Below are 16,853 nucleotides of genomic sequence, written 5' to 3'. Positions count from 1 at the left end.
ATAGAATTTTGTAAAAAAATGATAAATAAACGCTATTTTTATTTTTTAGTTCTTGTAATTTAAATTTCTGCAAAATTATTTACTTATTATTTACTAATACATATTTTCGTAGAAATTGAATAAAAAAATTAAGATATTATTGATAAAGCTCGTTTTCTCTTCGAAAAATAAAATTATGAATAAAGATTAACAATTTTTTTTCGAATAAATAAAAATAAAAAATATTAGATCATCCTTCATTTATCTGATTCAGTATCATTAATTTCATCAATCACAGAAAGTATAATGCGCCTTTCGTTTTCACTCTCAACACCAATTTCTTTCAGATCCTCATTGTTCAGTGTTAAAAATAATTCAACGTCCACCTATTTAGAATTTTTATTTCATAAATTTCATTCTTCTTTAAAATTTTTATTTCATTAATTTCATTTTAATTTGAATATTAAATTTCTATAATTACAGGCTTCGTACTTGATAATTAATTTTAAAAATAGTAGCAAAAAGTAGCTTAAAGACAGAAAAAAAGTAGCGAAAAAGTAGCTATCGAAAAATTAAACTTGACGACTCAATGTTTTTATAATTTCTTAATTACAAAAAAAAAAAATAATAATTTTCAAAAATATAATAATTTTTTAAAACAAAAATTTAAATACCTATGTATTTTGTTTACAGGAATTAAAATATTTCCAATGATTTCAATGTAACGCATTTTTGAAATTTTACTATTTCTAAAAAAATTACAAAAGTAATTCTTTCAAAATTCAATCATTTTTTCTTAAAATTTATTAATAAAATTATTCAAAACTTTAATCATTTTATTTTATTCAATTCTAAATCAATACTTTTTTGAAAGTTCTACGAGAATTCAATTATTTAAATACAAAAATAAATAATTTATTGAATAATCAAATATATTTCTTAAATTTAAATTCTTATAAAGAACTTTATCAATATTTTTAAAAATAATTGAATTTTTACGAAGAATTGCTTTAAAATTTTTGATAATAATTAAATTCATTAAAAAAATGTAATTAAAAATGAATTGAAAATAATTATTACACTCTAAGAAATAAATTATATCAAATTTTTTTAAATAATTGAATTCTTGCGAAGAATTTTACGAAAATCTATTCAAATAATTGATTTTTTTCGAAAAATTGAATTCCTGTGAAAATTTTTGTTATTTTTAAAAATAATTGAATGTTTACGAAGAATTTTATAAATATTTTTTAAATTATTCAATTCTTTTGGAATATTTTTATTACAATAGTTGATATTAAAAATCATTGAATTAAGAAAAATTTGCGAAAATACTTGAATCATGTTAAAGAATTTTATTAAAATTTTAGAAAATGATTGAATTTCTGAGAACAATTTTATTATACTTTTGATAAATAATTTTAATTTTTAGACGAATTTTATTATTTGCGAAAATAATTGAATTCTTGCAACGATTATTGGTAAAATTTTAAAAAAATAATTGAATTCCTGAGAAAAATTTTATTATTTACATAAATAATTGAATTCTTGCGAAGAATTTTATAGAAATCTATTTAAATAATTTATTTTTTTCGAAAAATTTGAAAATTTTGTTTTAAATAATTGAAGAGTAGCTTTTTGTGTAACAAATAAAAAAAAGTATCCAAATAGTAGGAAATCGTAAAGAAAGTAGTAAATAGTAGGTTTTTGTAGATGAGTGCAAAGCCTGTAATTATTCTAATTATGGAAATTATTCTTTTATGCGAAATTTAATTTTTAATTTAAAACGAGAAAAAACTCATTGATTAAAAAATAATTTCCTTTTTAAGAAAAAATTAACTTTTGTACCTCTTGTTCCAAAAAAATGGGAATAAAACGTCCAAGTCCGTAACTGTGAAGAAAGAAAGACATAGGAGCATCTTTTGGATTGAAAATAAAAGCTGCTGGCGGAGTTTTTTCTTGCGCTTGTGTCGGAGTTATGTCACCGAACACTGCGTCTTCGTCTTCAATTTCCGGTGGAACGAGTGGCGACTTTGTCGGACTGTATTCAGGAACGAAACTCAAACTATTATTAAAGTCCAATTGATCCTCGTGAGTTAGTACCAAATCCGGAGGACGAATATTTTTACACCTAAATTTAAAAGACAATATAAAAGACAATCAATATTTTAGATTAGGGTTTTTTATACTTTAGAAATGTACCTTTTTATTCCACAATCACCATTTTGAAAATCAGTGATTAATTCCATTTTCTTCTCGGTTGGATTTTCAAAAAATTTTCCACCATCGGGAAAAATTGTTCTCGGTGATGGAGGATAAGCACCATCGAAATTGTAGGTAAGAGTTGGCGATATGGGATTACACTCATTTGTTTTATCAAAGAAAATTCCACCTTTATGCTCTGAAGTCTCATTATTCACTTGATCCACTAATTTTGCGTCAGTATCTTCAATAAATATTTTTGGTAAATGTTTTCCCATCTTATTTATTTGTCTATTATTATTATTACTGTCAATCTCTTCGGAAATTTCTATATTATCCGAGCAATCGTTCCAAAAGGATTCAACGTCTTCGGGAAGTTTCGCCAGCGAAGATATTTCCTGAATACGTGACGATTTTATCACACAATGAGCCAAAATATCTGCAAACATTGAGAAAATAGATTGAAATCAATTTTTCTTCTTCTTTCATTTTTCAAATAATTTCTTTTTTTAGTTTTGTATTTTGGGTATTAATCCAAAATACAAAACTAAAAAAAGAAATTATTTGAAAAATGAAAAAAAATTGATTATTAAAAAAAATTAATTATTGTTTCTTTTTAATATTAAATTTCGAAAATTTACTCACTTGCTTTAGAAATATCCAAACCCAATTCCAAGAGTCGAAAGAACAAGTCTTTGTCATTCTTCATCGCTGTTATACTCAGTGGACAAACTTCGTCTTGAGCTGCAATTCCAAGGGCGGAGGGTGAAGCTTTGTAAATTATTTCAAACATTTCGCTCCCTATTGCAGTTGCTAATCCAATAGCCGACATTCCTGAAATTAATATTAAAATTGTTGATTTTCAATTGAATGGAAATTTACATATTTTCGAATAGAAATATTTTTCAAAGGCCATGGATAGAAAACATGTTTTATAATTATAATAATTATTAAAGTTGACAAAAAGTTCTTTGAGAATTTTCAAATCGATTTGTTCAGAATTGATTTTCCTAAATTTATACAGTGAATTAGAAATATATTGAATTTTGAAAAAGGTTTCAAATTAAAATTTTTTGAAATTTGAATTTTTCATACTTTAAACTAATAATTTTGTAGAAATATTTATTCAATTATTTTCAGGAATTTTAGTAAAATTCTTTGCAAAATTCAATTATTTTCAAAAGTAATAAAATTCTTCGCAGAAATTCAATTATTTTTCAAAACTATTTCCAAATTCTCGTCACGATTTCAATTATCTTCATAAATAACAAAATTCTTCGCAGAAATTCAATTATTTTAAAAAAATTTGTTTTTTTTTAAATTTTCTTGGCAAAATTTAAATTATTTTCAAAAATTTTCCTCAATTCAATGATTTTTAATATCTACGGTATTTTAATGAATTTTCCTAAAAGAATTAAAATATTTTTAAAAAGTTTGAACAAAATTCTAGGCAAACATTCAAATTATAAATAAGAAAAATTTCTCAGGAAATTCAATTATTTTCATAAATATTCAAAGTTTTTGCAGGGATTCAATTATTTACATAAATAATAAATATTCATATTTTTTACAGGTATTCAATTATTTTTACAAATAATAAAATTCTTTTTAGGAATTCAATTTTTTTTCACAAACAATAAAACTCACTGCAGAATTTCAATTTCTTAATAGAATTTTAATTTTAATTGAAAATTTAAAAAAAACGAAAAATTCAATATTATTCTTTAAAATTTTATTAAATTTAAATTTATTTAAATACAAAAATAAATAATTTATTAAATAATTGAATCTTTCTAAAAATTGATTTCTTATAAAGAATTTAATTAACAAAATTTTAAATAATTGAATTCTTTTGACGAATTTTAATAAAATCTTTTGGGATAATTACACTTTTCGAGAAATTTGATTAAAACTGTAATAAAAACCATTGAAATTCGGCGATGAATTTTATTAATATTGTGAACATAATTGAATTCCAAAAAATAATTTTCTTATTTATGAATAAAATTCTCATGAAAACTGTCTAAAATATTGTCAAAATTCTAAAATTCTCAAAAATCAAACTATTTGAAGCCTAAAATAAAATTTGTTTTTTGAATTTCAAATTTCAATTTTTTTTTTAAATTTTTAATTTAATTTTTTTAATTTAAAAAAAAAATGATCCACCTAGATAAGTGACGTGATTAACGTTTGCTCCATTATCGATAAGAATCTTGACACAATCAATTTTTCCATTTCTGATTGCTTGTGTAAGTGGTGTCCATCCGAAAACGTTTTTGTGATCAATTTCAAAACATGACTTCTTTAGAATTTCTTCTACAATTTTTCCACAGCCATTAGATGCAGCAATGTGTAATAACGTTTCTCCATAATTATTCACAGTCTTCAAAGAATTCTCTAAAATTAAATACAACCTCAATTAGTAATTAGTTCAAAATTTTTTCAAAAATATTTTTCCAACTTCTATACACACCTTTTTGCAAAGCTTCCAAAACTAATAATTCAGTGCTTTCAATCATCGCCTTCAATTCTAAAAAATCCTTAAATCTCTTTTTAAGTATTTCTGTAACAGTTTTAAAAAAAATATATTTGTTTTTAAAATAATAAAAAAAAAAACTCATGGAAAGTAAGAAGAGCAAATTCCAAAAAGAATTAAATTTATTTTCATTAATACACATTTTTCCATAATTTAATAACTTGTTGAAAATTAATTATTTTCATGAATTAATTTAATGAACTATTTAATGAACAATAGCTATAAATTATCAACGATAATTTATAATTATTGTTTATTATATTTTTTTCTTAATGTACTTTTTAGCAGAGCTTTTCAAACAAGTGGAAATTTTCAGAAAAATTGAAAAGTTGACTAGATGGAATCGTTTTCTACAATTTAAACAGAAAAATTGTCGAATATTACAATTTTTCTTTGTAAGTGATAAAAAAAATGGAAAACGATTAGCGCTCGAAATTTGTACAAAATGTTTCCTTATAACTATTAACATTTCATCGCAACACGATTATAATTAGTTAACTAAGTCTCATTGTTTCTTATTGCACAAAACAAAAAATTTTCTCATTCGTCAAATTTCATTGTGATTTCAAAAGCATCTTTCAAAAAAAAGTCTTCGAATATTCTAACTAAAAGTAAACAAAAATTTTTCTCATTCGTTAAATTTCATTGTAATTTCAAAAGCATCTTTAAAAAAAAGTCTTCGAATATTTTAACTAAAAGTAAAGATTGTAACACAAAACGAAAATTTTTCTCATTTGTTAAATTTCATTGTAATTGCAAAAGCATCTTTCAAAAAAGTCTTCGAATATTCTAACTAAAAGGAAAGATTGTAAATTGTAAAATGTAAATTGTAAATTGTAAATTTTAAATTGTAAATTTTAAATTGTAAATTTTAAATCGTAAAATGCATAATTTTTAAATTAAATGCAAAAATGAGAAATCCCGATTTTCGAATGGAAATAATAATTAATCAAATTTTTCTATTTGTGCTATCGATAAAATTTGGCTTTGGCATTCTTCATAATCGGTAGCATGCCAACGAGAGTGAAAAAATGCGCTAAAGTATATCCAATTAGAGCACTAGTGACACAGGGAATTGGCCACGCTTGCCAAGGACGATCCCAATCAAGAGGAATCGCAATCGCTCCAAGCCACGTGCCCATCAATGTGAATTTCACATTTGTCTTAATGTACTCGGCGAAAATATCTGACGGCACACCAAATAAAAGTACAAGAGCATTATCAATTCCCAAATGTAAACACGCTGGCACAAATGTTAAAGTGACTAAAGTTAATGTCAACATTATCGTTTCTTCACGAAGCGAAAGTACAGGTGCTCCAAATAGAATAATAATCGTATAGTAAGTAATTGAGAGTAATAATGAGCTAACGAAGAATTTCATCACTGATTTTAATGCCTTTGAACAGGATTTCCGTGATTTTTGATTCGTTCGCGATTCATTTTTCACTAAAACTTGTTGATCCGTTTGCAGTAGTAAGGAGAATGAAAGTTTTACAACTTCCGCCAATATGAGAATCAAAAGAATTGGCATAAATTTATATGTTCCCACATTGTAAAGATTGTTGTTGAATTTCAGGAGAATTAAGATTCCAGGTAGATAGACACAAGTGAAGGAGCAATAGAAGAATAGAAGTTTCTGTCCTGCAGCACTACTGGCGACCATTTTTTTTTTGTTTTTTTTCTTCCTTTTTAGCCTGTGGGGGCAAATAATATTCATCGAAAAAAATTGTCTTGTACTTCATTTTGTTTTCAAGCAAACTTGTATGACTAATGTTTTCAATTTTCAATTATCAATTATCTTAGTAATTTCTATAGCAGGCTTCGTACACGATAATTAATTTTAAAAATGTAGCAAAAAGAATCTTAAAGATAGAAAAAAATAATAAAGTAGTTATCTAAAAATTAAACAGGACTCCATTTTTTCATAATTTCTAAATTAAATTACATTTAAGAATAGAATAATTTTTTAAAATAAATACTTAAATACCAATTTATTTTGTCTACAGGAATTAAAATACATATTTCAAATGATTTAAATGTAACGCATTTTTGAAATTTAACTATTTCTAAAAATTACAAAAGTAATTCTTTCAAAATTCAATCATTTTTTTCTTTAAATTTATAAATAAAATTATTCAAAACTTTTATCCATTTATTTTATTCAATTCTAAATCAATTCTTATTAGAAAATTCTACGAGAATTCAATTATTTAATTTTAAAAATAAATAATTTATTGAATAATTAAATATTTCTTAAATTTGAATTCTTATAAAAAATTTTATCAACATTTTTTAAGTAATTGAATTTTTACGAAAAATTGCATTTAAATTTTTGAAATTAATTAAATTCATTCAAGAAATGTAATTAAAAATGAATTGAAAATAATTATAACACTCTAAGAAATAAATTAAATCAAATTTTCTTAAATAATTGAATTTTTTCCAAGAATTTTATTCATATTTTTAAGATAATAGCGTTCTTAGCTGAATTAATTAAAAATTATATTAAAAATAATTGAATTTTTGCAAAGAATTTTATTAAAATTTTTAAGAACTAATTGAATTTCTGCGAAGAATTTTAATACTTCTAAAAGTAATTGAATTTTGCAAAGTTTATTAATTTTTTTAAATAATTGAATTCCTCTGAAGAATTTTTATTGATTATGGAAATAATTGAATTCTTGCAACAAATTTTATTAATATTATTTAAATAATTGAATTCTTGTTCAAAAAATGTATTATTTGTAAAAATAATTAAATTCTTTTGAAGAATTTTATTAAAAATTTGAAATTTTACTCTTTTTTAAAAAAAATTATTAAATTGAGGAAAATTTTTGAATTTCGGAAAAGAATTTAATTATTTCTAAAGATAATTGAAATTTTGATGATAATTTTATTAATATTTTTAACATAATTGAATTTTTGCGAAGAATTTTATTCTTTTTGAAAAGAATTGAATTGTTTTTTAGAATTTTATATAAATTTATGAAAATAATTTAATTTCTGCGAAGAATTTGATAAACATTTTTTTAAAATTATTCAATTCTTTTTGTTAAATTTTTTTTTAAATAGTAGATATTAAATAGTAGTGTAAATAGTAAGTTTTAGTAGATGAGTGCGAGGCCTACTATATAGGAAATTGATATTTTCTTCTCCATTCAAGTCAAACAAATTTGCCCAAATAATTTTCAAAAAAGAAATGTAACTCTTTACTTATCTTAGTTTATAGAACAAACAAATTAATACAAAAATATTTTCTATACTTATTCACGTGTAAAAAATAATTCCTAGAAAAATAAACATTAGTCAAGAGTAATGAGACAAATTTTGTAAAAGTTTAAATAAGTAGCGCAAGAAACCAAAATTAGTAACAAAAAAAAACAGTCGAAATGGCATGAGAAATGATGAGAAATTTTCCAATACAAAATAAAACAAAATTTCTTTTTCAACAGATGAAAATAAAAATCTTAATGTCCGAGAAAAAAGGCTTTCTGCGAAAATGAAAACAAATTCTTACCTTTGATTTTCAGATGTACATCAAATAGTTTTTCTCGTTTTTCTACGTAAAGATTTATGTTTCTTTTTGAATATTGAAATTCGTAATAAATCCTATTAATTTTCTGATGTTCTTTTGGTAAAATCCTTTAGAAAATATGGATAAAAAATGAATCGTTTGAATGTTTTCAATCGACAATCGTCTCAATATTTTCAATCAGTTTTGAGGTTAGGTTCATGTCAACAAACTGTCAAAATTCTAAGGCTTTGTACACAATGCTAATAACAACTGACTGTAAGTACGTTCTGATTGGTGGATTACTATTTCTCTTCTTCAAAAGAATCGTTTTTCAATTGGTTCAGTCACTTTTAATTACGAGATCGAAAAGAAATGGACAAACTAAAATTACGTCATACTTGTAGCGCCAGTGGGGCAGGGTAATTATTTAATTAATAACAGTGAATACCGATTCATTCATAAATAAGTATTTGCATAATACACTATTTAATTTAAATAGTTTTTTGACAATTTGGAAATTACCAACATGGCTGATATGACCGGCAAGGTATGAAACTAAATTTATGATTTTTATATATTTATGTATTTTTAAATCCCATTTAAGAATTATTTTTTTAAAATAATAAAATTTCAAAAAAAATTTTTTTTTTAATTTTAAAATAATAAGCTTATGGCTTGACCGTCATTAAGTTGAAGGACGAATATTTCTTTGTTAATATACATTATAATAATCGTAAGTTTCCTTTCCGTTAGCAAATTATCTGCATTCATTTGTTTGTTTTGAAAATTAAATTTTGTGGGTTATTTTTATTTTTTTTAATGTCAAAAAAAACGAAAAAAAAACTCGTTTTATTCACTTCACAAAATTGACAAAATTTCCATTACATATTTTTTATTTTCCTGACTTTTTCCTAATTTTCATCAAAAATATTTACTTTTTTCTTATCCTGCTAATAAATTGAATTTCTGCTACGAATTTTATTATTCATGAAAGAATTTAAAATAATTTAATTCTTGCGAAGAATTTTATAAAAATTTTTAAATAATTCATTTCTTTCGAATAATTTTATGCAAATTCTAATTTAATAATTTAAATAATTGAATTGATGAAAATTTTTATTATTCATGAAAAGAATTGAATTTTTACAAACCATTATTTAAATAATTGAATTCTATTTGGAAATTTTATGAAAATAGTAGATATTGAAAATCATTGAATTGCGAAAAGTTTTTAAAGATAATTAAATTTTACAAAGAATTCTATTAAAAAATTTGTCAATAGTTGAATGTCTGTGGGAAATTTTATTAAATTTTTTTAACTTAGAATGTTTTCAGGACCTTAAAAATTTTCAATGTTTTCAGGACAAATTTATTTGATTAAATTTTGTTGAAAATAATTAAATTCCTAAAAAACATTTTATTATTTATGAAAATAATTGAATTCTTGCAAACGATTTACTAGAATTTTTTAAAATAATGGAATTTTCAAGAAGAAATTTATTATTTTTAAAAATAATTGAATTATTGTGATGAATAGTATTGTTCTTTATGAAAATAATTGAATTTTGAAAAAAATTTTATTAAAATACCTGAAAATAATTGAATTTTCGGGAGTAATTTTTTTATTTATCTTTAATAATTGAATTCTTTCGAAAAATTATTTGTGTAAATAATTGAATTCTTAGAAAAAATGTTATTAAAATTTAAAAAAATTGAATTATTTCAAAAAAATTTAATTAAAATTGTATTTTAAACAATTAATTTCATTCGAACAATTTTATTAAATTTTTGAAAATAATTATTCAATTCTTCCATAGAATTTAAAAAAAACATTTTTTTAAATAATTTATTTTTGTCGAGGAATTGAAATTAAGTTTTTAAGAATAATTGAATTTTTGAGCAATTCCTGTAAAATTGTATTAAAAATAATTGAAATCCTGCTATGAATTTTATTATTTATGAAAATAATTGAATTACAGATAAGAATTTTATTATTTTTGAAAATAATTGAATTATTGTGGAAAAGCTTATTAAAATATTTAAAAAGTATTGGATTTCTGTAAAAAATTTTATTATTTTTGAAAGTAGGTGAATTCATTAGTAGAATTTTATAAACATTGTTTTAAATAATTATTTTTTCAAAATATAATAAATATTATGAAAATTTTATTATTTAAAATAATTGAATTCTTGTGTGAAAATAACTGAATTTTTCGATTATTAATTTAAAATAGTAATGAAAATAATTGAAATTCTTCGATGAGTTTTATTATTTATGAAAATAATTAAATTCTTGCTTAGAATGTAATCAAAATTTTTTTTTTTAATTGATTTTTCATGAAAAATTTTATTATTAGTGAAAGTAATTGAATTATTGTGAAAAATAAATTGCATAAAATTTTGTTAAATAATTGATTTTTTCGAAATTTTTTTGAAAATTAGCAAATTTAAAATAGTGGAAATTCTTTTAAAAAAAATATAATTTATATTCTTTGTTCAGAAAGTTAAAGATTATTTTTAATTTAGGTGTCAAATATCAATTTTTACGAAATTCAATTTACCTCGTACAAGAAAGTTTAATTATTTTCAATTTTGAAAATCTGATGTAAAATTTGAAATTAGTATCAAAATTTGTTAATGTTTTTTTATGTACTTTAAAGTTTAGAAATATAATATAATTTGAAAATTTAATTCTAATTAGTTTTTCAGTTATGTGTCATAATAAGTATTTCTTTAAAAATTACTTAAATTAAAATGACTTGAAATTGTTTACAATAAACAGTGTAACACAACATTCCCGCGCGCTTGCGCGCGGATAATTTGGCTAGTGTTAAAAATAATTTTTATTTATATTTCAACATTATATTTGTTTTTCATGAACTCAGATTCTTTACAAGTAATTATTATGAATGCTAAATATTCATGTTAATCTAAATTCAAAAATAATATCCGTTTTTATTTATTTATTTATTTATTCGAGAAGTTGACGGGTAAGACCCTTTCGTACAGAGTACTAAAATAACTAATGACTGTACTTAAATTAATAACTAAAGGCTAACTGGCTGCATTATTATTCACATCCGTAGTTATGATACGCAAATTTCTTACAAACGCACTAAGAGTAACTCCAAAAAAATCTATAAGATCATTATATTTGTTTGCCTCCACACTAAGTCTATTAATAATAGAATTATCAAGATAACATGTTCTGGCAGTTGGTAGTTTTAGTAATTGTGATCGACGAGTAGTTTTCCGTGGAACATAAAATTGAAATACAGTGGAACCTCGATTATTCGAACCTCTGTTATCCGAACCCTCTATTATCCGAACCGAAAATCATTTTATCCGAACTTTTTTTTGACCTCCCGAATCTTTCAAAGAAAAATAACGATAATTATGCCAGAAAAATCTTTAAAAATTCTGAATTCTATGTTTTATTAATATATTATTATGAATTAATATATATTTACGCGTATATATACTGATGTATATTTAAAAAATGGATTAAATGAAATATATATAATTCAACTGTCGATTTTTTTACTTTAATTATATAAAAAAAATTAAAATCTCGATTATCCGAACCCGACCTTGCCTAGGTTAGTTCGGATAATCGAGGTTCCACTGTAAACTTAAAATAAAAGGACAATCAACCAACCCATTAATTATCTTAAAAAAATAAATAAAATCTCGTAGCGAGCGGGGGGATATTCAGTACAGACTGTAATTCAGTGTAATCATGACTATAAAAATCATAACGCAAACCAGTTTGTTTAGCTGCAGAACGCAGAAAAACATTCTGTACAAGCTCAAGTTCAATCATAAGTTCAGCTTGATAAGGATGCCATAATACTGAAAGAAACTCAATCTGCGATCTAACAAGCGAAAAATATAAAGATCGTAGGGCAATTATATTTCGAAAATGTTTTTACGTAACAATTAGAGTTTGCGAGATAGTTTATAACTATTTTTTAATTAAACAGTTTTTATAATGAATTTTAGATATTTGTAATCATAAAACATTACAGATTCAAATTTTTTTGTTTTGAAAATTGAATTATTTAAATTGTAAACTTTTTAAGCCATAAAATTATAATCCCATACAACAATAGGCTTTCGAGTCTATTGTTAAAGCAGGAGTTGCAATATAAGTTTAAAATTTAACGGGAATTTCGTTGAAAATTTTGTTAACCTTTTTTTATTTTCACTTCCAAAGTGTTAACAATGGTTTGTTGGCATAACCTACATTTGAAACTATTGTTAAAGGACTTTAAAAATGTCTACCGAAACATTAAAAAAAACGGACTGAAATTGTACTGGAGGCCAGTACAATTTCAGTACTTTTTCAGTCCATTCTTCCGGCAGGGAATATCTAAATATGTAATTGTTGATGATAGTAATAATAATGATAATGAGAATAATAATGATGTTAATTACTATGTACTTCGATTATTATTTTTAGTTCTAATAAATGCTTTTTTAAAAACGAAAGGTTATCAAATGTCGTGCTGCAGTTGCTTGGAAGGAAAAAGAACCATTATCAATTGAAGAAATTGAAGTCGCTCCTCCTAAGGCACATGAAGTGCGAATAAAAGTTGTATCTAATGGTATTTGCCACACTGACGCTAACACATTAGATGGTTTCGACGCTGAGGGAATTTTCCCCTGCATTCTGGGTCACGAGGGTGCCGGACTCGTTGAAAGCGTCGGTGAAGGCGTTAAAGAATTCCAACCGGGTGAATTTCTTATCTTACATCATATAAATTCCAGACCTTGAATATTATAATTTTTTTCGACTATTGAAAAATTATTTGAAAATTAAATTAAATTTTTTTTAAATTTACTTTAAAAATCTGATTATTTTTTTTATATTTTTCAAAAATTCAATTATTTTTAAAAGATTTTATCAAATTTCAATTATTTTTAAAAGACCTGAAATTAAAAAATTATATAATAATAATTATAATATAATTTTCTAAGCTATATTGTAAATAGTATCTAAAAAAAATATAATTTGATTATTGAAATTTTTTTTTGTTCCAGGCGATCATGTCGTTCCACTCTTCATTCCACAATGTGGTGAGTGCAAATTTTGCAAGTCGCCAAAAACAAATCTTTGCAGTAAAATTCGTGCGACACAGGTAAAAGGTGTGATGCCCGATGGTACTTCTCGTTTTACTTGCAAGGGGAAAACACTCGCTCACTTTATGGGATGCTCAACTTTTTCTGAATACACTGTCGTCGCTGATATTTCTCTCGCTAAGGTATTTTGTCGAATTTATAGACAATTACAGGGGGTTTCGTACTCGATATTTTAATTTTGAAAAAAGCAGCAAAAAGTAGTTTTAAGACTGAAAAAAGCAGCAAAAAGTAGTTTTAAGACTGAAAAAATTAGTAAAAAGTACCTACAGCTATGGAAACATTAAACTTGGCTACTCAATTTTTTTTTCATAATTTCTAAATTAAATTACATTAAAAAATAGAATACTTTTTTTTATTTAAATAGGCTATTCATTTTTCCACAGGAATTAAAATATTTTAAATTATTTCAATTTAAAGCCTTTTTGAAAATTTCGAAAAATTACAACTAATAATTTTGTTTCCAAATAAAAATTATAAAATATTATTACAGTTTTACAACGATTAAAATCTTTATTGATTTCAATTTCAAAATTGTGTGAAATTCAATTATTTCTAAAAATTCACGCTCAATTATAATGTAAAATTTTAATTGAAATTAATTTTTAAATCAATTTCTATTAGAAAATTGAACTAGAATTCAATTATTTTTATACAAAAATAAATAATTTTATGAATAATTGAATATTTCTTAAAATTGAATTCTCATAAAGAATTTTCTCAACAAAATTTAAATAATTTAATTGTTGCGAAGAATTTCATTTAAACTTTTTGAAAACAATTAAAATCTTTCAACAAATTTAATTAAAAACGTTCTAAAAATAATGATTAAATTCTAATAAAGAAATTATGTAAATTATTTTAAATAATTAAATTCTTTCGACGAATTTTAATAAAAATTTTAGGAATAATTGCATTTTTCGAAAAATTCGATTAAAATTTTATTAAAAATAATTAAATATTTGCGATGAGTTTTATTATTTATGATAATAATTGAATTCTCCCGAAGTTTATTGATTTTTTTAAAAATAATTCAATTCTTTCGAACAATTTTAATAAATTTTTTAACAATAATAAATTGCATTTTTTGATTAATTAATTTAAAATAGTATTAAAAATAATTAAAATTCTGCGATGAGTTTTATTATTTATGAAAATAATTGAATTGCTTATAGAATTTTATTATTTGTAAAAATAATTGAATTTTCCCGAAGTTTATTAATTTTTTTTAAATAATTCAATTCTTCCGAAGATTTTTATACAAAAATTCCTGAAAATAACTAAATTTCGCGAAATAATATGCATCTGTGAAAATAATTAAATTGTCAAGAAGAATATCATTAAAACTTTTTGAAAACAATTTATATCTTTCAAGAAATTAAATTAGCAATGTATTTAAAATAATTATTGAATTCTTTTCAACAATTTTAATAAAATTTTTACGAATAATTACATTTTTCGAAGAATTTAATTATATTTGTATTATAAATTATAGAATTTCTTGTGATTAAAATTGATATTTATAAAAATAATTGAATTTTTGGAACGAATTTTATTAAACTTTTAAAAAATTTAATTCCCGTGAAGAATTTTATTATTTATAAAAATTATAAAAATAATTGAATCGCTCTGAAATTTTTGTTCTTATGAAAAGAATTTAATTTTTGTGTAGAATTTTATTACAATTTTTTTTAAAATAATTAAAGTCTTCTGTGAATATTTTATTGAAATAGTAAATATTGAAAATAATCGAATTCCTGTGAAGAATTTTTATTTTTTTGAGACTAATTTCTTTATTTCAACAAAGAAAAGAAGAAAAAAGTCGCTTTTAGTATCACAAATCTAAAAAAAGTATCTAATTAGTTGCAAATCGTAAAAAAGTAGTAAATAGTAGGTTTTAGTAGATGAGGACGAAGCTTGCAATTATTTCTATTAGAAAAATAATTAATTTCTTTTTCTTCCGTTTGAAAAAAAGATTGATCCAACTGCTCCGTTGGATAAAGTTTGCCTCCTTGGTTGTGGAATCTCCACTGGATACGGTGCTCCCTTGAATACAGCAAAAGTCGAAGCAGGAAGCACTTGTGCAATTTGGGGATTGGGAGCCGTTGGCTTGGCCACTGCACTTGGCTGTAAAACTGCCGGAGCTTCTCGAATTATTGGAGTTGATATTAATTCCAGTAAATTCGAAAAAGGTGTGTACATTTTCATGCTTTATTTTTCATAATTATTTTGTTTGGATTTGGTTATAAAATTACAAATTTTTGTAATTTGTATTTTTACTTCACTCTTTTATATTTTTATATTTTTTAATATTTTTTACAATAAAAAAGAATGATTGTATATAGTATTTTGTTTATAGTATTCATTTTTGTGGATTCTTGTAAATTTAAATTTATTTTATGCATTGCAGCAAAAGTTTTTGGTTGCACCGAATTCGTGAATCCCAAGGATCACAAAAAACCGATTCAAGAAGTCCTGACTGAAATGACCGACGGAGGTCTCGATTACACTTTCGAATGTGTCGGAAATGTTCAAACCATGGTAATGAATGAATTAATTTAGAAAAATCGTTACTTTATATATATATATAAACAGAAAAAAATTAAATATACGATAAAATTTAAAAATAAAAAAAAACGTTTGTTTACAGAGAGCTGCTTTGGAATCGTGCCACAAGGGATGGGGCACTTCAGTAATCGTGGGAGTTGCGCCTTCTGGTCAAGAAATCAGCACTCGTCCCTTTCAATTAGTCACTGGTAGAGTTTGGAAAGGAACTGGCTTCGGTGGATGGAAATCCAAAGAAAGTGTTCCAAAACTTGTCAAAGAATATCAAGCGAAAAAATTGATTCTTGACAAATTTGTCACTCACACTCTGCCATTGGAGAAAATTAACGAGGGTTTTGAATTACTTCACTCTGGAAATTCGTGAGTCAATACTTTTTCTCCAAATAATTTAACACTTTCCCAAAAAAAATATTTAATTTCTTTCTTTCCAGCCTGAGAACAGTTATTAACTTCTGAGAGAATAATTTTCTACTACTTCCATTAAATTCTGCACAAAAGGTATAGTGAACTTTGTATTTTTGTATAACTTTCTTAAAAAACTGATGATTAAATCATCTTTTATTTTTACCAAATAAAAATTTCTCATTAAAACACAAGGGTATTAAATTATTTCTCTACCCTTTCAAATGAATAGAAATAAAAACAAGAAAAAATTGTGATAAAAGTACAAATATTTATTATCACACCCAGTTTATAAAGATACTTGAAAATTTGACGAGAATTTTTAAAAAAATTTTACCATAATTGAATTTCTGCGAAGAATTTTACTATAATTTTGATAAATAATTAAATTCTTGTGAAGAATTTTATTATTTGTGAAAATAATTGAATTCTTGAGTCGAATTTTATTATTTGTGAAAATAATTGAATTCTTGCGAAGAATTTTTTACAAATCTAATTAAATAATTGATTTTTTT

The 16,853-nt window shown here is 23.2% G+C and overlaps 3 protein-coding genes across 3 annotated transcripts; 1 reads left to right on the top strand and 2 right to left on the bottom strand.

Moving 5' to 3' along the window:
• Positions 1–105: 105 nt before the first annotated feature.
• Positions 106–8,357, bottom strand: LOC122511931. Its single transcript, XM_043627860.1, has 7 exons — positions 8,236–8,357; positions 4,655–4,744; positions 4,348–4,578; positions 2,827–3,015; positions 2,182–2,620; positions 1,828–2,110; positions 106–365 (listed from the first exon to the last, which is right to left on the bottom strand). The coding sequence occupies exons 2-7, from the start codon at positions 4,698–4,700 to the stop codon at positions 237–239; spliced, it is 1,317 nt and encodes a 438-aa protein (XP_043483795.1). The 5' UTR covers positions 4,701–4,744; positions 8,236–8,357; the 3' UTR covers positions 106–236.
• LOC122510133 (glycosylphosphatidylinositol anchor biosynthesis protein 11) lies at positions 5,686–6,381 on the bottom strand. Its single transcript, XM_043624597.1, has one exon. The coding sequence runs from the start codon at positions 6,379–6,381 to the stop codon at positions 5,686–5,688; it is 696 nt and encodes a 231-aa protein (XP_043480532.1).
• A 275-nt stretch (positions 8,358–8,632) lies between the features above and the next one.
• LOC122511198 (alcohol dehydrogenase class-3-like) lies at positions 8,633–16,529 on the top strand. The gene is made up of 7 exons (XM_043626689.1): positions 8,633–8,779; positions 12,725–12,968; positions 13,276–13,496; positions 15,347–15,563; positions 15,782–15,912; positions 16,022–16,296; positions 16,368–16,529. The coding sequence occupies exons 1-7, from the start codon at positions 8,759–8,761 to the stop codon at positions 16,390–16,392; spliced, it is 1,134 nt and encodes a 377-aa protein (XP_043482624.1). The 5' UTR covers positions 8,633–8,758; the 3' UTR covers positions 16,393–16,529.
• The last annotated feature ends 324 nt before the right edge of the window (positions 16,530–16,853 follow it).

This window comes from Leptopilina heterotoma, unplaced genomic scaffold (assembly GCF_015476425.1).
Source record: "Leptopilina heterotoma isolate Lh14 unplaced genomic scaffold, ASM1547642v1 Lhet_0, whole genome shotgun sequence".
NCBI classification, from domain to species: domain Eukaryota; kingdom Metazoa; phylum Arthropoda; class Insecta; order Hymenoptera; family Figitidae; genus Leptopilina; species Leptopilina heterotoma.
The sequence above is the reverse complement of the archived record's forward strand: the minus strand, read 5'-3'. Positions and strand labels throughout refer to the sequence as shown.

Coding starts and splice junctions, on each gene's coding strand:
- LOC122511931 (XM_043627860.1), bottom strand. CDS start 4,700: ATGATTGAAAGCACTGAATTATTAGTTTTGGAAGCTTTGCAAAAAG. Junction 3,016..4,347: donor TAATCACGTCACTTATCTAG/GTGGATCATTTT, acceptor TATTAATTTCAG/GAATGTCGGCTATTGGATTA. Junction 2,621..2,826: donor TTTGGATATTTCTAAAGCAA/GTGAGTAAATTT, acceptor CAATGTTTGCAG/ATATTTTGGCTCATTGTGTG.
- LOC122510133 (XM_043624597.1), bottom strand. CDS start 6,381: ATGGTCGCCAGTAGTGCTGCAGGACAGAAACTTCTATTCTTCTATTGC.
- LOC122511198 (XM_043626689.1), top strand. CDS start 8,759: ATGGCTGATATGACCGGCAAG. Junction 12,969..13,275: donor CGTTAAAGAATTCCAACCGG/GTGAATTTCTTA, acceptor TTTTTGTTCCAG/GCGATCATGTCGTTCCACTC. Junction 15,913..16,021: donor TCGGAAATGTTCAAACCATG/GTAATGAATGAA, acceptor GTTTGTTTACAG/AGAGCTGCTTTGGAATCGTG.